The sequence below is a fragment of the Melospiza georgiana genome, chromosome 1 (genome assembly GCF_028018845.1).
Source record: "Melospiza georgiana isolate bMelGeo1 chromosome 1, bMelGeo1.pri, whole genome shotgun sequence".
NCBI lineage: Eukaryota > Metazoa > Chordata > Aves > Passeriformes > Passerellidae > Melospiza > Melospiza georgiana.
The window spans coordinates 35,894,363-35,917,558 of NC_080430.1; the positions used below are offsets into that span (position 1 = coordinate 35,894,363).

The following is a 23,196-nucleotide window of genomic DNA, read 5'->3' on the forward strand; positions in this document are numbered from 1 at the left end:
AGGAAAATGAATCCCAACAAAGTCATGCCATCAAACTAAGACCTTGCTCAGGTAAAGTGCAATTACACTGACTAAATAGAATTCACTTCCAAAGTATGTTTGCCTACCTACAATTATCTAGGTGCAATGCTCTTAAATAAAACACGACAGATTTTTTCTTGACAGACAGGAACCCAAGAATTGTGCCACATGAAAACTTCAAGCTTTTCACTTCTCCAGGGTGAAGATAGGGGCCAGATGGGAAAAGATTGTGAGAACACATCTCCTTTTTTGAGGAAAGACTGTGGGAGCTGGACCTCTTGGGTTAGAGAAGCCAGAGAGGGGATCTCATCAATGCTTATAAATATCTTAAAGGTGGATGCCAAGAGGATGGTGCCAGATTCTTTTCAGTGGTGCCCAGTGACAGGACAAGGAGCAGTGTCCATAACCAAACCACAAGAAGTTTCACTTCAACACAAGGAGCAGCTTATTTTCATTGAGGTGACAGAGCACTGGAACAGGCTGCCCCAAAAGGTCGTGGAGCCTCCCTCTCCAGAGACTCAGTTTAAAACCCACCTGAGTTTCTGTCACCTGCTCTGTGTGACCCTGCCTTGGGAGGGTTGGACTAATATCTCCAGAAGTCATTTCCAACCCTGGTGATGAACACACCTTCCAACCTTCCAAACACAGAACAGCAAAATAATGTGCACTAAACAGGGTGTAATCCAGCACACCAAAACCAGCCACAAAAGAAACCCCCTGTAAAATGATTATTCTAGCATTTCTCCACAATAGCAATGCAATGTTGCAGCAACACCTCTCAGTCCTGACTGCTTAAATCCCTCCCTTGGGAGAAGAAAAGCAAGCTACTATTAAATAAGATCACCAGGTGTGACACTCTTCAGAACAGAGAGCTGATTGCTTTACTTACACTTTTTAAATTAATCTCTACCTGTGTTCAGAAGGGCAGATCTGGGCAAATCAAAGTGAGTTATCCTGAGTACTATTTTTGCTTTTTGGATGCACTTAAATAGCACATGATAATCTTTACACTGCATTAATTACTTTAATGCACTAATTACTTTACTTTTATTATTTTTGCTATACTTTTTAATTTGTCATTTTATCAGAGCAGCTAACAAAAACAGAAATTAAAAAAAATATTTTAAGTTGTTTTAATTACATGTGCCACTAATTAAAATCTTCCAAAAATATCTTGAGTTAAGTAGTCCACAGTATTTCCTTCATACAATGACAGTTAATGAGCTGAATCAATGACTTGGGGGTGGCCACAAAGTCTGTCAAAATTTTAGGATTAGCACAGTTCTGTCAGACTTCACTACATTGCAGAAGCTTTTCTTTTTCCCAGCTTCTTCTGATTTTCAACACTGAACAGACCAATTAAGAGGGGTAATTGTAAAGAAAATACCATTTGTTCCAGAAGAGGCTACTGTCTAATGCTGCTTTCAAACAGTGAGCTTTCACAAACTCGTTCCAAGTGCTTAGCTCATGACTTCCGTTCATGAAGCAGTTTGAATTCAATCCCCTGGCAAGAAATATATACTGCTTAAGTGCTATTTTTTATAATTCTTTGAAAGTAAGTAGATGCTATACTTAAATCTTAGCAAGTTATATTCATATCTTTTCCTAATGTAATTTTTAAATCAAAAATTTCCGTCCTGTTCTCTACGTACTCAAGCTCAAACATTCCCTTGAAATTCCCACAATCCATGCCAATAAACCACACTGAAAATAGATTAACCTTTTGTCTAGTCTTATCACTGAGAACCTTTGTACAACATAATACAAAAAGCACAACAAAAAGTACTCTGTATCTTCTATAAACATGGAACATAAAGTACAGAATAACAAGAAATTTGCCATAAATGTAATTTAATTTGCAGCACTGACTCTGATTTAAAACACTAATAGCTACATAAAACAGGTGTTCTCAAAACCTTGCATACTTTTAGTAACTTGGTTTATTTCAGCACAGCAAAGAAGATTCTGCTATCCTCTCATATTCTGTCCTCTTGCCAAGAAAATCTATAATCTGATACTTAGGTAAGCTGTCTTAAATATCAAACCATGTTTCCTATTAACACTGTAAAAAATAGTTCTTTATTTAATGTTTGTCATTGTCATTCCCTCTCCCATCCTTCCTGTATTCATTTGTTTATGTTTTACATTTTTTTGTCACCCGTCTGGGTTTTGACACCTACTAGAAGCAGCCCACAGCCATGACAGCTGACCTACTCAGAAAGCAGCTCTTGAACAGCTGCCTATGACTTTTAGGCTAAAAGTAAAAAAAAAAATTAAATGGTGCTGATGACCAGCTTTAAGAACCACCCTGAAGTAGGGGCTGTAACCTAAGTCTTCAAAAGCATACAGGTGATATGTAGGCAACTGTTTGTTTGGAAACTGTTAAAACAATTTTATTATACCCTAATATACTGATAATTATTCTCAGTGCATTCTCACAGTCAAAAGACATGCCCAATTTGTTTTTTCTTTTAAACAAAGCTTTGTAGTTTTACCATTGCCTATTCCAGAAAATAAAACCAGTCAGATGAATGGCCTCATCCCCAACCTGCTGAATTAAATGTTATTACAGCACAATCAAACCAAGAAACAGAATAAAGTAAGGAACAGTCCACCTTGATAGATAAGGTTTTCATTAATGGCAATTCAAAATGTTATCTTCTCCAGCTGCTGATAAAAATATTTGCACAACCGGTGTGCTTATGTTGTGGTATTCATACAGCTACCGAGGTGATGTGTGGAATAATAAACACTAACTACTATTTTCTGTTTCCATTTCCTGTTGAGCTGAGATGAAAATTTCTATTCCAGAAGACTGCAGTTTACTCTTAGACTGACATGCTTTGTTAATTACTATTTTTAGAGTTTATTTCAACTTAGGCATTTTTCTATGAGTGTTTTCATACTAGATATTTCCCTACCCCAAGCACATATCTCTGTGCAGGGAGATAGAGGGATCACTAGTCACAACAGGCATGACTCCAGGCCATCGCTGGATGGTGTCCAAGAATGAAAGCTGCACACATAAGAGGCACAAATGTTGAAGGGCCCTCTATCCATACATGTTTCTATGAGGAAAAAAAAAGGCTGCAGCAAGTTCAGACTACTTTTGGCATATGGTTTTCAGGTAACTGGACTACCCAAACACGGTCTTGTACTTTCACTGTAACCTCTTGAGAAGAGATGGAAGGCAAGAGAAAGTCATTTTGGTGTCATTTTCAGATCTCCAGTTTCAAAACCGACTGGTAGAGCATGTGATCACCCTAAGAGGGTGAAAAAGCAACTCTAAAATGTTGCAGGAAAACTGACACACTGTTGTCAGATCAGAGATGGGAAAAAGCTGAGTATCCTGACAGTGGAACTTTTCTTCTTTTGGAGTTTTCAGTCAATGTAAGTCAACATAGTGTGTTATAAATAGAAGCAGACTTCTGCAGACCCTAGGTTCCTTCACAGTTAGAGAAGAATTCACAACCACACTCAAAGCCCAGAACAATCATGAACCAGACACAAAAATCAAGCCTGTTGTTGAGTTTCCAAACACATTCTAAGAAGTTTTAGACCAACAGCATCAAAGTTACTCAGAGAGAAAGGTCCAAGGCAGACCACAGTCAAGTTTCTCCACGCACCTCCAGTCCCCAAACCAAAGGACACTTACGCAAGGCACATCATCTGTGATTACAGGACATCTGACACAAAGACAGACATTAGAGTAAGTTTATGTGATACAAAACTCTCATTTGTACTTCCTACTTTGGAAAACTTCCAAGAACAACTTCACAGCCCTATGCTAACCCAAATAATTTGCCTCTCCCCTCCCTTTTCAGCCCTTTGCAGAAGAATGAAAGACTGCTTAAGCTCAGCTACCACCTAATATCAAACCGTGGCCTTAGGCAGTAGATTAGAAGCCAGTGAGTTTCAACCATTATTGTTAGAAACCTTGCAAATGGAAACAAAAAAACTTAAAAAAAAACTCAAGGAGAAGCACATCATTAAACTCCATCCTAAAATTACAGAACTCTAATAATCTTTCATAAAAATTGACCTACTCTGCTGGCTCAAAAGAACGGGGTTGATTGAGGCATGTACTCCATTTCTCACACACACAGTCCTACCCTACACCAGAAAAATATTTGCATTCAGTAGTTCATGTATCTGTGTTTCCTTCTCCTATCTGTCAGCTGAAAACGCTGGCACTCACTGTGGTAGATAATTTCCAAGTCATATAATTAGCATAGTTTTGGCTGTTAATTAACCTCTTAAAAGAAAAACAGAGTTACAAGAAAAACATACCCTAATGTTTCTGTCAGTATTTTAACCTTGCTTGTTACAGGTCATTTTCATTGCTTCTTATCCAGTGAAAAAATCAAGACAGTGCAAATATACACCAAGGGATTGCACCTTACTTCTGCAGCCACGCCACACAGGGAAGAGTAAGAACTTGGCATTCTGAACAGGCATCCTGTGACAACACAGCACTTCCCAGGCAGGCAACATATCACTGCACTCCACAAAAGAGCAGGTCACGAAACCCTGAGGTCAAATGATGTAATTCCAACAATTCCCTCTCTTTTCTTCAATTATCCATCCTACTTTTACAGGTTACTTTTCCTAAAAAACAAGGCATGTGTCAGGCATCATAAAAGGAGCTCTAGTGGGTAGGACAGTCATATATGTATGAATATATATACACATAAAACAAACATACATATAAAAACCAACACCAGGGCTTTTTAGGACACATCTAAAACACCTGTATGCCAGTAAGGATAATAAGGGTTGCCACAACATGGAAGGCTGAGCTCCAGCAGACACTTCTGAGATCTCTTCTGCAGGTACATTCATCCTGTCTTTAGGTTCAGTTCACTCTGGCCACCTGCTGCCACCAGATCAAGCTTCAGGCCTGCAGGTTTCATTTTGTGCTTGTGGCCACTGCAGAGCCAAAGAGCTAATTTTCTAAAGAACTTCCTCCAGAATGACAGGTCCCAAACAACTCTGCAACACCTCCAGTCAACAAGGAGGAGAGCCCTGCTAATACTGGTGTGGCAAAGTGCCAGGGCCGGGAGCTGAAGCTCTCTGACAGCCTCCAAAGCACCGCTGGCACCGCTGTTCCTCCTGCTGCTCAAACTGATGCTGTTTCCCTGCCTCCTGTCAGCTCCAGCAGAGCTCTGCAGAAGGAAACATCTCACTGCTCCCCCATGCAAGGGGTGGCATGGCAAGACAGGAAACCAGAGTGACACCCTAAATGTGTGGGATATTTTGTACAGACATTGCAGCACCAAGAGAGCCTTCCAGGTGACAATAACGCTAAAATGCAAAGATATAATCAACAATTTTTCAACGGTCATGGCAGTTTTTCTGCAAAATTCTTCCAATGCTTGTGGACACAGGCTCATGAACTATGGCACTTATAGTAATTACTCTTGAATTATATATGCAGTAAGTTTAATGCTTAAATGATTACAAAAGCAGTTTTAACACATGCAAAGTATTATCAAAATTTTATCAATCTTCAGTTGTGAAAACCCCATAAATTATCTGTACAAGTCCATGCTATAAAAAATATAATTTTTAAATTATGGCTTGCTAGATGTTGAGTTAAAAAAAAAAAAGGAAGCAAATTCATGATATGCAGAGTCAAAGTCCTTTCAGAAATAAAAGATATGGCTGCATGCAGCTATATTCGCCCTTCCAAAACAACAAATTTGGTATGCTTGATCAAAAACCATTTTTTACATCTCTGGATGTAGAAAAACAGTGCAATATTCACAGTGTTAGTTTGAGATTACAGATGCTGCGAAAGTTCCCTTCCTGTGCTGTAGAAAGGTGCAGCAGGTAGAAAAAGGAATCAATATCTTCGAGTCATTGCAAACACAGCTCCACAGGGCAGCTGGATACCTGTTGGTCTTTGGATGATCCTTGACTATGAAACTTGAAGTTCATCAGAAGAGCATTGCTGCTCACTGATGCTGACAAGCTGGGATATCCTAACCCTTTCTGTCCTCCTGGTTCTCTCTGGTGTTCTATAAATCCTCTCTTCACCTTTCCTTTTCACTCTCTTAATGAAAGCATTCAAAAAACTCCACTCTTGAGCTCTCTTTCTTATGGAGTAGATTAACTTGACTATTTACATCCCTGATTGCAGAAATCATAATTTGCTAAACTTACGGTAAAATATAGAGAAATATCTATGGACAAGTCCTAAAATATTCTTTATTTGAAAGGTTTTATTTTAATAGATTTACCCTTCTGTAATCTAAGCAGTGTTAGATAATAAATTTTAAATGTTCCTGTACTTGTGGATGGAAAGGAACTGCAAACAATGTCAGTGGGTAGGTCTGGAAGAAATAAATGAGCTGGTTGGTTACTACAGGATCAGTACTGCTGCAGGTCAGTAATGGCCTTTGCAACCTTGCAGTGACAGAAAGAAGAGAAAGTGTTCCTCTACAAGTACTCCTCAATACTGAAAATTATCCCCCTAATGTAAGAGCACTGTTTAAAAAAAAAAAAAAAGGTAAGAGATACAGCAGAGCTATAAAACAAAATACAGCTCCTGGAACTGAGACAAGGAGCAAAGGAAATAAAAGCCATCAGGCAGCACCATTACAGGGTTCTGATCTGGCAAAGACTGCACAGCAGCACAGAATTAAGCATAAGACCTCTTTCTATCGATCCTCGTGTTTTAGCCAACACAGCAAGAAGGGAACAAAACTGTGCAGTTAGCAAGGGACAGAGGAAGGGCTGAGGAATGCCATTAACACGCTGTTTCTGAAGCACCCTTCTACCATGGCTTGGGACATTGCACTAATTTGAAACAATGAGTAATAATGTAACCAGTAAAACAAGGTTAGCATTTTGTTTTTCTTCCTCTCCTGATTTATGTCCTTCCTTTTAACCTACCAACAATACTTTGTAGGGACATACTGGTGAATGAATGAAATGCTAGCAGACACTACACTGTGATCTGAGGCAGGAAAGACACATCAAGTGCTTGGGATGAAAAAAAGGACTTGCATAGATTATCTGCCCACTCTCATGAGCAACTGACAGAAGAAGCAGATGACCTGAAGATAGCACAGGGAAAGAGAGAATACCAATTACCCCAAATATGGTACAAAACTTAGTCTGCAGCAATGAATTTAAATAACTTAATGATTTATTAGGTATAGATTATGTTAGAATATAAATAACTACAGACCTTCCTGAAAATGCTTTTCACTGCCCCCAGGTAAGCTGCCTATGACACAAGCAGCTCCTCCATCTACGTGCTGGGTAGATCCCTGGTCTATTATGCTGCCTGCTGTTTGATGACCAGGCTCCTGATGGAAGGTTCAACTTTCTCCTTTGTCAAGGGGACCAGCATAGATGGAGCTATCAAAACAAAAACAAAAAGGAGGACAAACAGCAAAATCTTGAAACAAAACATGGATTCGTCATGATTGCTAGAGTTCTGTAAGCTCTAAAAAAGGCTTGTTTTGGTCTCAATGCTTTAACTGACTGTAATTTCATTTTCATTTTGTCATGCTGACTGTTCTTGCTTGTGCTCCCTTCCCTTCCTTCCTTAAGGCAGTGCTGTATCTTCACTTTGCCAAAGAAAAATTAAAAAAAAAAAAATCTATGCTTTCTTCTCTGCACCAGCTGGAAGCAGGTACAGGACTTCAGCACAAAGTGAGAGTGGAGCTTAAGTATTATTGCATGACTGCACAATTACCAAGAGTGACTTATAGGCAAATGCTCATCATCTTGAATTAGACAGGCCATTAAGTGAAGTTCATTGTCTGAGAATATGGAAACATTAAACATTTAGGATGACTTCACAACAGTTCAAGACACAGTCAGAATTAGACTGCAGTCATGTAAACAGGCAGTTCCCTACAAAACCTGAACATTCAGGAAGTTCTAACATGAGTCAGTTTACAATTGTAAACACTTTCACCCCCACCCAGGTAGCTTCAGTTCTGAAGTTTAACAACAAAAGCTTGAGTTGGTTTTTTCTTTTCTTTTTTTTTTTTTTTTTACCAGATGCCAAGCATTAGAATAGGCAGACTTCTGCTTCATACTTCTCAAATTTATGTACCATTTCAGTAACTTACTGAGAAAAATATTTGTTCTCAGGCTGCCCTAAATAGGTAGCCTTTATTCATGTAGAAAACAATCTACTTACATAGTACTGTTCACTCAATTCACATACATACATTACTGTAGAGATAAACAATGAAAATCTCAGGTTAAATTCAATTCACAGTAAAGAGCATCTCATTATTTAAGGACAGAAGTCATCAGCTAAGTCACTAGCTTCAGCTAACAAGCAGTTTCCTAATCTACAAGATGCTACAAACCAACTGTTTTGTCCCTTTTATTTGCATATCAGTGCTGGTGCTTCCTCTTCATCTCTCTGCACCCACACAGCTGGCTACAAGTCTCATCTTCCCTTCCCTCCCAGCTACTCAGTCCCACCACTCTCACATAGCTCTGGTTTCTGTGCTGAAATGGGTCAGTGCTGTATAATTCATCAACACCAGACTCACAACTGAATTAACAGAGTTAAACCTGTATATTGCCACCCCCTGGGAAGAGTGCTAATGTCTTTACTATGGAAAGCATAACATTCCCTGATATTTTGGAGCTTAAACATTAAGATTCGTTTCTCTTTGTACAAAGGATAACACCAAGACACCTTATTTCAGATGTATCTTGAAATGCCAGATGAGAACTTGTCTTCCACCCCCAACAATGAAAGGAAAACAAACCTCCCAAAAATCAGCACTGTAAGCATGCTCCCAGTGATGCTGCTTTGTTTACTTTTTTATTGATGTGAAATGTTCTATGATTCTATTGTGATACAGGTTATTTAAAAACAAACATTATAAATAACTTTGAAACAGTTAGTCACTGTAACTAAGGCAACGAGTCTCCCACTCAATTTCCAGAAATAGGAGTAAGGAATAGAGGTAAGAACAAAGTAAAAAGTTGGCAGAAGCAAGAAAACAAATCATCAGATACTAGTCTGACCTCCGGATTGCCCAGCTGATTAGAGAAAAATATCAGGTATGGCAAATGAGAAACAAACTTGCTGACAAAAGATGAGGTGGAGAATATGAATTATATAATACCAAATAAATTTCATTTCAATAATCATATTCCACAACCCGTTTCAGTGAATGGAACAACCCTAGGAATCTGGGAAAATAACAATCCACGCCAGATAGCAGACTGCTAGTTCAGAGTGTCAACAGCTACTAGTTTCCTACAGGAATCATCTTTTCTTGTGGGTGCTAAAGAAGTCACTTCTTCATAGAGAAGTGCCCATTTGCCTCATTTTCCCCTGATATTTGCCTCCAAATAATGGCCAGAAACCTTCGATGCTATTTGCATGAATAGACCTTTATATCCCCACAGAAGGCTGCTGAGTTAACAGGATCCGCCTTGAGGATCTGACTGCAGAATCAAGGCTTGCTTTGTTTCTCCCCCACCTCTTTTTTCCTCCTTCTTTTAAAAGGTTTATTTTCTTGACTGAGGAGAACTGCTTGTTCACAAGTCAAAAGTTCTAAAGTTATCTTGGGGCAATCTGATCCCCCCAAACGAACACGTGGTAGAACCAGGGTCTCTCAACACATTCTAATGGAAGGGCTGGTAATTACTGCATATAACAAGATAAACAGAGTTCAAGTTACTCAGAGTTGCCCATCAGCTAAAGAAACTTATCTTCTCAGCACATGTAAGTTCTTAGCCTGGGAACAAGAGAACTAACAGTAAGACTTTAGGTGTCTTGGTAAGAATTACAAATTCTTAATTTCATTATGTTGTATGCACTTTGAAAAGATTAGATGCAAATTTTAGGAAGAACATACAATGGACAACAGAGTACAAAGAGCTGGTTCTTAGCCACTACAAGATTCATGAAAGAAATTATTGGGTTTTTTTAAAGAGTAACTTGAAAGTAACTACTACCAAAAAAGTCAAAAATAAAGCACACATCTCATTAGCCTACATCTGAACAGAATTTGTAGAGCAATACCACATAATTCCATTCCCACCATATCCCTCCCTCACTGAACAGCAGCAGCTCCTTTTCATCACCACAGGAGACCATTCCTCCTCTTAGTGTAACAAGGAACTAGTTGGGACATTTATTCTTGGCATAAATTCTAAAAGAATGAAGTCTAACGCTGGCAGTAATGAAAATAGCAACCATAGAGGCATTCAGAGCCTTCACTATGACACTGCAAACATTTGTTTAACTGCCAATTGAACAAGATCCATCTCAGCTACGAGAAAGATATAAATGGGCAATAAAGAAGTCAGTGCTCTCACTGTTCAAGGACTTTAAAGATAAGTGGTCATCCTAATATCCTCATGCAGTTGTTCCTACTCAGATCTGTACCACTCATATCTGACTTATGGAAATAAATGCACTGCCTCAAGCACAGTCTAGCAGTCATACAGAAAAATCCCATACAAAATCCTTCCACATGCCCATCATTATTAGCCCTAAGACATCTTCCTATTACACATTTAAGATTCAGAGAAAATGGGAAATGCATAATATTAAAATGCTTAATATTAAAACTATGATGCACTGAAAGAAAAATATAAAGCTTTACCAAATAGAATGACACTGCATCCAATGAGTTTTGCCAGAAATAGTTATAGAGCTGCAAAACTAGAGAGAAAAAAACCAAACAAAAAACAAGCCAGTTTTGATTCATTTCACACCTTTCAACAAAACTCTGCTGAGATGTAGGCTTATGTGAGCCTAAAAGATGACCTATAGGCACATATGCAGGTGAAATTTGTAATAGAAAAGGAACAAATCCCCGGGCTGTTGGGCAATCCAAATTTCACCTGCATGCTAAGAAAAACTAAGCTGTCAGTTACCTCTTAGGTGTAAGAGAGACCAATTCACAACCCTTAAAGTAAGAATGTATCTGTTCTGGGAAACAGTGTTCCTACAACCTACATTGCATAACAAAAACCCCAGAGGATAGTTAGCCATTCACACCTAGCCATGCAGAGGTGAGAGGGATTTCACATAGGAGACCAAGGCAACCACTATGGATACCCACAAGCAAAATACTCCTTTTTTAGCCCCACCCCATACCTTCCCTTCCACACACTCCCCCTAAATGGGGAAAAAACCAAAATATTGTGATAAAACATTAGTGACCCTTGACCTAAACTGGACTGTTAGTGCAGTTTCTAACAGCAGTGTAACACAGCATTTCAGGAACAAACTTTTCTAGGCTTTGTCTCACTTAGCATTTTTGTACTTAAAGCAGCATCTCATTTAGAAGAACTTGGTATACAAGCACCAATATATGAAGACAATACAAAAGCACACAAACTTAAAAGCAAATACCTCAATTATAATGTACATTTACCATATTTTTCATCCCTACCTTGAATAGTTTAACATTCAGAATTTGCAGATTTGCTTCCTTTGTTATCAAACAAAACCTGCACAACACTGCACAAAAACCCAAGAGCAATGGGAACAATCTACAACTTCTAATTTGACATTTGAATGATTGCTTTTCTATACCTGAGTTACAATTTGCTATTGAGCATTACAGGTATCAGCTTTGCCCAATACAGCTCAATTTAGCTTTAAATGCAATTTTTGCAAACATGGCGTATGAGTTTTTGTGATACCTGATATACTTTGTAAGCAAACATAAGTCACTTCTGAATGTGCAGTGTACACCCTCAATTACGTCTAAACTTTGAAATATATTCCTACCTGGTAGGATGGCAAAGCAATAAAGCTCAAGCAGCAACACAAATGTATAGATAATGTACTGGCTGACTGCTTGCTGAGCCCAAGTAAGGCCTGCTTTTCTCAGTCCGTGGAAAACCTGTATTCTGAAGGTTAAACGTGTCAAATCAGCCTCCACAGACAAACAAATATTTGAGCTTCACAAACACATTAAGCATCTGCAGGATCAAAGTTTTGTTTATCAGGTACTAAGTAAATTAAATCGAGCAAGCGGAACCGGGATTTCACCCTCTGAGCTGAACTAAGAGGCTCAGAGCAGAATTTCTCACCTCGTTGTAACTTCCCAAGCACTGCTTTGACACCAGCTTGCAGTAAATTGAAAAACTAAGCAAGTGCAAGAAAACACTAAGCTTCTTGTATGGCATAAGTCTGCCTGTCCCCAGCAAAATTCTGATATTTAACAGAGAGCCCTTCTACATTATCAAGGAATAAAATCAACAGGTTCATACTGAATTTGGAAAAATAATCTTGATAATTCCACTTAAATAATACTTTAGTTAATAATTTGTTTTCAGAAAGTTATTAATCTGACAGCTGAAGAAAGAAACTAGCAAATCACTTCCCTTCTTCATACCAGCTGAACAGTACAAACAACAGAGCAGCCTTTGCATCTCCCTGTGAAGCACAGCCACCCCTGCAGACAGAGTCACTCTAAGGACTACAAATGCACAAGACAACTCACTTCATTCTGACCAAACACACCACTATGGAGCACAGCAAATGGCTCAAGCACACAAGAAGCATGTTTCATGAACTACTGAAGAGGAACAGCTCTGCTCCCACACAGTCCCACAGGCTGGTTTCCATAAAGAGCAGGTGGTGCCTCACTCTCCATACAGCATCCTCAAGTCAAGACATCCTGCAGCACTCTGCAACAGGGACCTGCAGGAATGCTCTGTATTCCAAAGCTGAGGGATTTCATGTTAACATCATTCCTCATGACTTTCTGGCATTCTCACACTGCTAGAACAGAATTAGTTTGAAATAACTGATTTGTCAAGCAACTGACACTTTAGCAGCAGAAATGCAGCTGCTGCTAAAAATCACTCCCCCTACAAAACTGTCCAAAACCAGCATTCCCTTCCTTCCTTCCATCCCTTCCCTGCCCTAGCACCCCCTCCTTTATGTGAATGAATACTTCAATTCCCAGTGTATCAATTCTCCTTTGCAGATCTGTGAAGCCGCTAAAAAATCCACCTTGTGCTTCTTCTGAATTAAAACTTACATTATGACAGAAGCTGAAAGTCTCACATGCATTACTCTGTCAAACCAATGGTCCCACATAGTTCAATATTTCACTTCAACATCTGTCAATAGCAGGATTCTTCCCAGAAGAAAAGTTCTGAAATACAGTACTTTTATGTTAACATATTGATAATGGGGTTTTTACCCCTACTTGCAGAAGGGTTGTAGTTCTTGGTTTTAACAGAAGGGCTTATTTAACAGAAGAGATGAACAAGTGCTTATTCCTGTGGGAAGTCTCCCATAGAAGAACAGCAACCAATCCTGAAAGAAAATCTAACTCGAGGGACACTAAGTGTCTTTCAGATCCACAATTGTTGCTGATTCATAGATGAGGTTCTAAAACAACGTGAGACTTCACAAAGTTTACACACAACACAGCAGGACATAAGAGATCCCAGCCCCATATCACCAAACGCTCCTTAGAACAAATCCCGAGGGATCATGCAAGCTAAGTGTGAAAACACAGATGTGTAGGTAGCTAATGAAAGGACTCGCAGGTAAGGATGGGCTGACACTGATCAGCATAACAAACAGACACAGAACATCAGCTGCCTTACCACCCCCAAGTTCCTACAGGCTTTTTTACTGCGGGGCTTTTTTTTTTAAATTTTTTTTTTTGGAAGGGGGTGGGGTTTTCAAGTGTTACAGTTGGTTATCTTTAAGGAAGGGTAACAAGGAGACCCACAGCAGGATGTATGAGTTTTTTACACGGAATTTGGCCTGGCACACATGAAAACACGAGATGATACCATTCCTAAGAAACATCTTTTCATAGGCGGCAAACTGGCAGCGCAGACCCTCCCACCTTTGTATCCTGATACCGCACAGGAGACAATAGGTAGGACAGGGGAGACACCAGGAAAGGACAGAGCAGCGGAGACAAGTATTTTACACCAGCTGGGATGGAAACCGAAGAGCCTGGCAGACAAAGAAGGGTGTGATGCGACGAGAGCAACAACCCACTGAAGGCACCGAGAGCCTCCTTCGCCTTCAGCAGGGGAGCGCGGGCTCGGGGAAGCTCTGGCATGCCCGCGGCAGGCCAAAGGCACGGCGGCCGAACAAAAGATTGTAAAGGCCCGGCAGGGAAAGGTGGAGGGACGAGCAGGCGGCTCCCGGGCACGTGAAACTGCGCAGGGCAAGGGCCGGCTGCGGGGCCGGGGGAGCGGCGCCAGCTCCAGCCCCATCTCCCGGGCACGCCGCCTCCCGCCGCCAGGTCGATCCCCTCACACCGGGCAGCTCCTCAGGCCCGGGAGCCCCGTGCAGAGACCCTTCCCTTCCCCAGACCGGCGCGGGGCAGGGCTGGCCCGGGGGGAGCCCTCAGACCCACCCCCGCCACCCCTCCCGGGCTTCCTCTCCGCGCCGGGGAGGGGGCTCGCCAGGGACCCGCCGGCGATGCGGGGCGAGGGGCGGGCGGGCCGCCGCGGCCACCTGTTCGGCCCGGTACCTGCGAGGGACGGCGGCTCCCGCCCGCCCCGCGGGGGCACCGGCGCCCACACCGGGCGCACATGGCGCCTCCCACCCAGCCCGGACCCCAGCGGCGGCAGCAGCCATGCTGCCTCCCGCTGCCCGCCGCCTGTCACCCGCGCACGCACGGCAGCCCGCGGCGGCGGAGGGCGCGCCCGGCGGCCCGGGAGGGGCGGAGAGGGGCCGGGGAGCTCGGGAATGCCCACCTGCTCGCGGAGTTTCAGGAACACCATGGCGAGCGAGCGCGCGCCGCCGCCTCCGCCCGCCGCCAACGACTCCCGGCTCCGCGCGCCGCGCGGCCACGCCCCCCCGCCGCCACCGCCCGCGCGCCGGCCGCGCCCCCGGCCACGCCCCCGCGCCCGCCGCCACCACCCCGCGCTGCTGGGGGCGGGGCCTCCTCTCGCCCCGCCCTCCCGGCCCCGCCCCGCCGCTCGCGCCGCCGAGCAGCTTCCTGAATGAACCCGCCCGCGCGCACCACCAAGGGCCGCGCTGATTGGCCCTCGGGAGGCGGGACAGAGTAAGGGCGGCGCTGATTGGCGGGCCGGGCGCGGCGGGCTTGGCACGGGCCGATAGCGCGGGACGGGCACGTGGCAGCGGAGCGGGCAGGGCCCGGGGGCAGCGCGGCCATCGGCAGGCCCCGGGCGGGGCCCGGCCACTCGGAGCCCGGGATGGGGACGGCGGCTACCGGCACAGGCGGGATTGCTCCTACACCAAAGGCAGCTCTGGCTCCTGGTCCCGCGGGAAGGATGGAGAGCTGCAGGGGCACCGTGCTGGGCAGTGTCGGCAGGCCGGATAAACACCGAGAGGCGCTCTGGCAGAACGCCACACGGAACAGACATGTACACACAGGGTACAGAAAACACTTCACTCGAAATAGAGAAAGGTGGTTTTGCAATGTATTTATTCAGTGTTCACCTCTTCTGGCAGAGGGCCAGCGGAGATGTCGTCTGCAACGCTCCCATTCTGTATTTTGACCCGTAATTTACAGGTTTATTGTGCGTGTGCATCAAACACAAAGCGACACATTAGGATAGGTTGTAAAACCTCCTGTGAAGGGGACGAGAAGCAGCACACCGGACACTGAAATCAAATTCTGCTGCTCTTCCATAAGAGAATGCTGCAGCCAGCCAGCATGGCAACTATGACTGGGAAGAGTTATTTTCTCCTGAATTTTCATTTCCCCTCAAAAAATAAAAAAATAGCAGAGTCGAGAGACTGAGGCTTTTTGGAATTGCATACTGCTACAGACAACGCTGATATGAATGTGTCAAGTTTCTTGATTTTCTTGTAAGTTCAAAATAGACTGTGACTTCTTAATGCTTTACACACACTGAAATGTAGTTAGACTTTATTATCAACCTAAGAAAAATGAATGTTTAATAAAGCAACGAGTGTGTTCAGTGTGAGCACTCATTTGTGTGGTTTTGCTCTCGCTCATGTGTTGTTATTGATTCCAGCAGGAGCCTGGCACATGGACAGGTTCTTTTGGAGAGTGGCAGCATGAGAACAGAAAGGTTTTCTATGGGTGTTAGCTGAGGATAACTATTTTGGTTAGCTTTGAATACCAGTGATCTGATGGAATGTGTTTGCTTGGGTTATTTTATTTTAGCCAGTTAAGAATTGTAGTCCTATTTTACCAGGCAAAGGAAAAAAAAAAAAAACCACATTGCCACACTTCCTAAATGAATGTTTTTGACATCTGGATATGTCCAGAAATGCTGATTATGATAAGTAAATGTTTTAATTTATTTCAAGTAGCCCTCTAATTTATTATTTGTGTACCTATGGGGGGTTGTTGTTGTTTGTTTGTGAATATAAGTGTTTTGTAAATTGCAAATATGAAGCAGGTAGATTCTGACACTATGCAAAACAGTTAAGGACTGTGATAATAATGTGGTGAAGAGACCAGTGGTTGTGGAAATTAGAGATAATTTTATCAATGCAGTCAGTGAAGGAGAAAATGACATCAGGAAGCATTGCCTTTCTCTGTCCCCAAATTAGACTCCTCCTTTTGAAAGTGAAAAGAATGTCTGGGAGCTGATAAAGTTCTTCTCCCTGTGAAGCTTATCAGAGTTATTCAGAAAAAACATCTACTTTCAGCTTACCTGCTATTTCAAGCAATTGATGTAGACAGTTTATCCCACCTGAAAATGTCTCACCTGTCTGAGGAGCACCTGGTGCAGCTTGGAGCCAGGTCCTGATTCAGTGGGGGAAGGCAAAACCAAGACATTATTGGTTTTCCAGCTCCTTGTTCCAGTATTCAGGATACAGCCAGGGACAGGCCTGTTGGCTGTACCATCTGCACTTAAATATGTCATCAACCAACAGATCTCTGACCACTGATTTTTGCTTTTCCTCCCAATGGGTCACAAGATAATATAGCATGAAAAAGTTCAAATGGTAAAATGCAGAAGTAAAAATACAGATCTTGGAGATACCTGTCTGTTTCAGTTTAAGCACAAGAGGTTGTTGAGATGGGTTGCATACATGAAGGGGATAACACAGAAGTGGGGGATTTTCTGAGTTTTTGTTTCCCTGATACCAATCAGTTGCATGTGGATATTTTTACTCAGGTCACAATATAAATTGCTGCCTTATTCTGTGAAAAGCAGCCCAAACGGTTATTAGAACTGAAACAAAAAAATGAGAATATCACCAGTATCAGTATTGTCTGATCTGCTAGTGTCCCACAGAATACAGTATTTGACTGCAGAGTGACAGAAATAGAACAGCAATGACACCTCAGATGTAACAGTGCTGCAAGGAAACAAGTGCTTTTAAATGTTTTGTTAAAGGGTAAGTAACTGCCCAAGCCTTCCTTAGGAACATCCACAGAATATTTCACACAAGTCTCAGTACTGACACACAAACATACTGAAAGCCACAGCATTTCTGATAGAGTTCACAAGATATGTCTGCAGAAGTCAGAAATTTCCACAACACTTTTTAATTGGACAATGTGTAAATTATTAGCAGGCTGGCTCTCCTGAGGGCACACTTTCAGCAGAGAGCCATAGGCTTTAACTGCACAGCTCCCATTAATGTTAATATTAAATCTTCATGCTGTAACCTATCCCACAGCATGTAACCCTACCCAGTGTTTTAAAGATAGGACATGTGCTCACTGAAATACATAACAGGATCAAATTGAAGAGAGCACAGAAACCTCATACTGGAGATATTTTCTGAGCTCATTGGAAACGTCCTCATGATTTATTTACTTTGCCAGGAAGGCCTGTATACTTGGCACTTTCTGACTGAGGGCTTCACCCCCAGTGAAGTAGGTATTCATTCTTTTTTCATTGTCCAACGTGGGTAAACAGGCACAGAGGTCAACAGGCTTACACAAGGTCATGGCATGAGTCACTGCTGTGGCTAGGAATAGAATCCAGGAGTCCTCATTGCCACTGATCTCCTCCAAACACTGCCCTGTACTCCTAAATTAAAGCAGGGCTAATTTTATTTTTGCTCAGAATACAAGATGTCTGAAATCAATAGAAATGTTAAAGTTTCCTACAGAGGGATGCATTTCTCTTTATGGCCCTGAATCAGCACTTCTGGGGAGCTAGATGGAAACCACACTCATTTTATAATGGTATGCTGAGAGCATCATCATAAAGATTTTACACATTCTGTGACACATTTTATCCATCAAAATCTAAATCAGTCAAGGTTTTGTAGTTCTGTCCCAGAGATTACATTTTGAATTGTTGGCTGTTCACAGCTACTGATTGTAGTGGAAACATATTAAGTATCATAATGTCTTCATCAATCAAATGTCATCAATTGGCACTTCCAAAGCACCATTATGCTTATGGTGGCTCATTTGACCAATTCAATACCTGTCTGGTGCAGACAGGAGATGGGAGGACTCCTGTGCCCTCCTTATTCAAGGAACAAATTTAATAACCAGAGGAGGGTATGGCAAACACGAGTGTCCTTTGCACAATCAGCAAGGGACAGGGGCCAGCAAAACAGGTCTAAGTTCCTATCAGTTCTGTATTCTAAGGAAAAGTCAAGTAGAAGTGAGAGAAAACAGAAAATTAAAAATATATAGAATGAGGCAGCAATGGCAAGAAATTACATCACTTGCATTTTTATTGGAAAAATGTTGCAGGAAGTTTGCAAGATGTTTGGTGTGTCCTTATGCTGCCTATTTTACAGTTTTACTGGTAAAAAATACACAGTTATGCTGGTAAAAAGGGGATGCCAATGAGGCTTTTACAAAGGTAGCAATTTTATCTGGAATTGTATTAGAAATCTTGTTCACATTTCTTCTAGTTTGAACAACATGCAACTTTTTGTTTCCCCATAAATGAGGTTTATTTTCCTCAGCAGAATAGGATCTCAAAGAGGCACAGGAAAGGTACAATGGACCCTGGCCTCTGGGCTGACACAGGAGAATTTTATCTGAAATCTTCTTATGATTTCTTTTTTTACTGTCTCCAAACTGTCTAAGCATAGTGAATTGAAGTTGTATGCTTTTGGAAATGAGATCTTAAAAAACTATTAGTTCTGAGGAGCTGTGAAGCCAAAATGAATATAATAAACATTAAATGAATAAATTTTGTCTTTAAATTTACCTGAGACATGGAAAGAGAAAGAAAAACACAATTAACATATTTTCTGCTATTAGCCAACACCAAGATGACACCTTCTTAAAACACAGTGAATATCAGCACCCTTATACATTCTCACATCAACCTACCTTGAATTAGTATTTATAGACTAGAATATTTTCTTACGTATCTCTTTATATAAACAAAATAGAATGTTTTACTTACATTTTATTTATTCAACAAAATAGTCTGCTTTGTTTATATAAATAACCAAATGCCTCAAAATGTTTGGGGATTTTTTTCAGGTTCATTGTATAACAGAGTGGACAGTATTGAGTAACTGGAAACTCCAGTGGGATTTGATTTTGCAAATTAATTTTTTCTGGCTTGGCCAGTTCTTCAAAGACTAACACCCAACATGAAGCACTTAAGCCCAATGAGAGGGGATGGGTTTTGGTCAGTCACCTTGGCCAGCTGAAAGCTTTATGCATCACAGAAGCCTTGTTGGGAGGTTTCACTGCTACACAGTGATATTTTGTTGAAATGCATTTCACCAGTTCTGTAGCAAAGTATTAAGTGGAAATAGTGAAAGTATGAAAATGGAAATGCCAATTTTCATGTGAGAAGCAAAACAGAGGATCTGACTTCTGAATGAGAAATTTCTGGGCACCCAAACCCCTTATTTTCTGATGGTGGATGATATAATTCTAATATTGCAACCAGCTGCCTGTTTAGAGAAGAGGATTTCTGCATGCATAAATTTCCTCTCCTGATGAGATGAAGATCCCTTATTGACTATATCCTCTGGCTTTTGCTTTCAGACTGGTTTGGTTTCAATTGTGGGAAAGTGATGCCAGTGAATAGTTTGTGTATTTGGCTATAAAGCCCTGAAGTGGTCCCCACGGTGGGGATAGGGAACCAAGGGAAGAGACATTTTTTCCACTACCCAAATTGCACTGGAAATGAGAGCTCTGAAAAATTAGCTACATGTAACACAATATGAGTTCAGAAAGGAGGACAAGTTGGGGTTCTGCTTTCACAAGTTCCCCTTTCACACCCAACACTCCAGGAGCAGGTGCCATTAAAAAGGGAAGAGTGTCTATAAGGAAAAGTGAAGGTGAAGAAAAGCTTATTTTTCCAATACCACAGTTGCTGCAGTAATGGCCAACTTTCTCAGCTATCATTCCCCTCAGGACAGCTGTATAAACCAAAATGCAGTAGCTATACACACATATTCTTACCTAGTGATAATGTGTTGCCTGATGCCATCTCAGGTAAATGGCTATTACACATCCAAATGCAGTAATGTAGCTGCATTGCCACACATTGAGAACCTCCAAAACTTTTAAGTTCATAAAATACACTTGCATGCTCCTTAATTGCTACAGCAGAGAGCATTTCACTGTCCAAACATGGTGGAAAGACGATCACTGTGCAGCCATTGTGGAAATAAGATCCTGTCATAAAGAATATCCGTCCTTAAAGCTGATTTTTTTCTTGGAAGTACGATTTTTTGGAATACTTTGATGATGTGTGTGAGCCTACAGCCACACAGGTATGTATGTAAACTCTTCTCAGAAAAATACTTTTATCATCTAAAGGAATAAAATGCTTGAGGCAGAAGACAGGAATCTCTGGGAAGTACACTACTGTGATGAATACATTTGTCAACCGAGTGCCACAGTGATGAATTTCAGGAAAGATGAAAAGGTTTTTCATGACAGCAAGAAATTTGTAACTCAAAGAAGAGAAAATGAAGCAAACAGTTTGCATTTATCTTTGCATCTTAATAGACAACTTTATTCCTGTTTTCAGGATGTTGTCTTCATTCTCATGTTAAAGGATTTCCATTCGTATAAAATATTAAAACAAAATGGAGTCGTACAGGTATGGGTTAGTACTGTGTCAGTGGCAGCAGTCACAGAACCTAATATATGGATATTTTAGTCTGAGATTTTTCATTACTACGGATTTTGGAGCTGCTTTGGACCTGACACTTGACATGCACAGAGAAAATGCATTAAAATACCTCCAACTTTATTATTAATTAGGGCTTGATAACTTGCTGCTCCTGCCCTCCCCTAAAACATATGCCACAACAAATGAAATCAGAAAGGTGTTTCAGCTCTTTCATAGTTGGATCTGCCACTACAGTGCCGGAATCAGTGGGGTTGTTTTTTGGGGTTTTTTTGTTTGTTTTTCTTTAGTAGGCACAAAGATTGAGCCCTGAGCTCCAGCAAGCTGCATATGTTGTGTTTTCTGCTCAGAATCTGTACTGGTGATCTGCTCTCCCTCCTTACCTGATACAGCCTGAGTTTCTTAACTTGTAGGGCATGCTGAATAACCTGTATTTTGATTTTCTAAATAGGAAAGTATGATACTTTTCTTGGAAAAGTGGAGAGAATAACCTCCACAGCAGCCAGCACTAGGATGAAGGTAATTAAAGCTCTTTTACTGAAGACATTAACACCAAATATTCCCTAAAGTACTGACTGTAGAGTACTACATTGCCATGAGGTGAATTTGCTAAATTTGAATTTACATACACTGAAATAGCATAATTTAACAGAAATACTGGAAAAGTCCCATGTAACATATTTGGCAATGGTTCTGTACAGGGAACTGGTCTGTGCAACACAGTGTTGATTTAGGGAAAGACTTTCCATTTGCCCACATGCCCATTGGTAAGTCAACTGGAATGTGAGCATGTATTGAAAGTGTTGCACACACTGTGTAGTTATGTTTCTAAACTGCAAGTTTTCCAATGCTATAAAATAATATGAAAATTATTTATTGTGTTTCTGAGAATTATGTCCTGCAGTCATACTGTGGAACTGTGTTACCATCACAGTTGGTTTCAAGTTGTTGCCCTCCAAAATAAGTAGTGAGGATGAGAATCACTGTTAGACTTGCCATGGATCCAAGGATAAGTGGCATCCTCCCTGCACTATAGCTCAGACACACCCACCCACACATAACTGTGTTATACCCATATAAATATCTCTATTTTCTTACTGCTGTCATTTAGAGCAGACATTTGGCTGAATGTGGAAGATTTCTTTTTATTGCTGTTATTACTATTTGCATTACTATTCCATCTAAGATTTCCTGCCGTTCATTTCTTTCACAAGTTTCTGTAAGCACCAAAACAACACCCTTTCAGCTGCAGAGACACCGCTTTGGCAGCCAAGACGCAGTTTCTGTGGCAGAGCTCCTGTCCTGCCAGGCTGAGGCAGGTGGCGGTGGCGGGGTGCGGGACGAGGCGGAGCAGTGTCAGTGTCACCTCCCGGTAACCGGAGCCGTGCCTGGCACCCGCGGGAGCCGTGCCTGGGCTGCTTTGCAGTGGAATCCCTGCCATGGGCAGTGTCAGGACCCAGGACATCCCTCTGGCTGTCTCTGAGCAGGAGGCTCAGAGACCCTGGCACAGAGCCCAAGATGCCCGTGGTTTGGTTATGACCCGTGGAGCAGGTTACCAACCTTATATGAAAATCAACAAGCCACAACAGTTTAGGCAGAATAATAATGAAGTTATCATGGAGTGGAAAAGTAGATTTTGGGGTTTTTTTGGTATGGGTGTTCAGGAGGCAAGATGGAGGGAACTGGGTGTGTCCAGCCTTTCTCCTTCTTCTTCTTGGCCTCCATCTTCTGCTGTGATGTTGGCACTTACAGATTGGTTTAGAGTAGAATCTCACTGTCTAACATAGGTGATAGGCATTGGAAAGTAATTGTAAACACTGTATACATAATTTTTAGTATAAAGACATAACACCGCCCTGGGGGCAGGCAGAATGCCTTGGACTGTCTTGCTGAGCTGACCTCAACAGGACAGGAGAAAGAATTTTATAGATAAGGTACAATAAACAACCTTGAGACTGAGAAATGAAGAGCTCTGACTCCTTCTTCAAGCGCCAGGCTGGGAAAGCAGACTCTAGAACTCTTCTTGGGGTCACTCTGACAAGCTAAAGATCCCGACATGGCAGCAGCGCCCCGTGGGGGCAGAGGAGCCTTCTGAGGGTCCCTCCTGCTGGGGGTTTGTGTGGAAGGAGCTGTTGCTGTGGCAGTGCCCAGCCAAAGGTCAGAGCTGCTGAGCGCCAGGGGGTTTCAGGGGCCTGAGACAGTTTTGTTGGGGGCAAA

General features: G+C 41.9%; 1 protein-coding gene across 1 annotated transcript in view; it reads right to left on the reverse strand.

Annotated features, from left to right (window-relative positions):
• Nucleotides 1-14,786, reverse strand: part of ANKRD28 (ankyrin repeat domain 28) — a 119,698-nt gene extending 104,912 nt beyond the window's left edge. The window contains exon 1 of the mRNA XM_058038115.1: nucleotides 14,710-14,786. Within this exon, the coding sequence (XP_057894098.1) occupies nucleotides 14,710-14,736 (27 nt within the window). The 5' untranslated portion in view covers nucleotides 14,737-14,786. The remainder of the gene's footprint in view (nucleotides 1-14,709) is intronic.
• Between the last annotated feature and the right edge of the window lie 8,410 nt (nucleotides 14,787-23,196).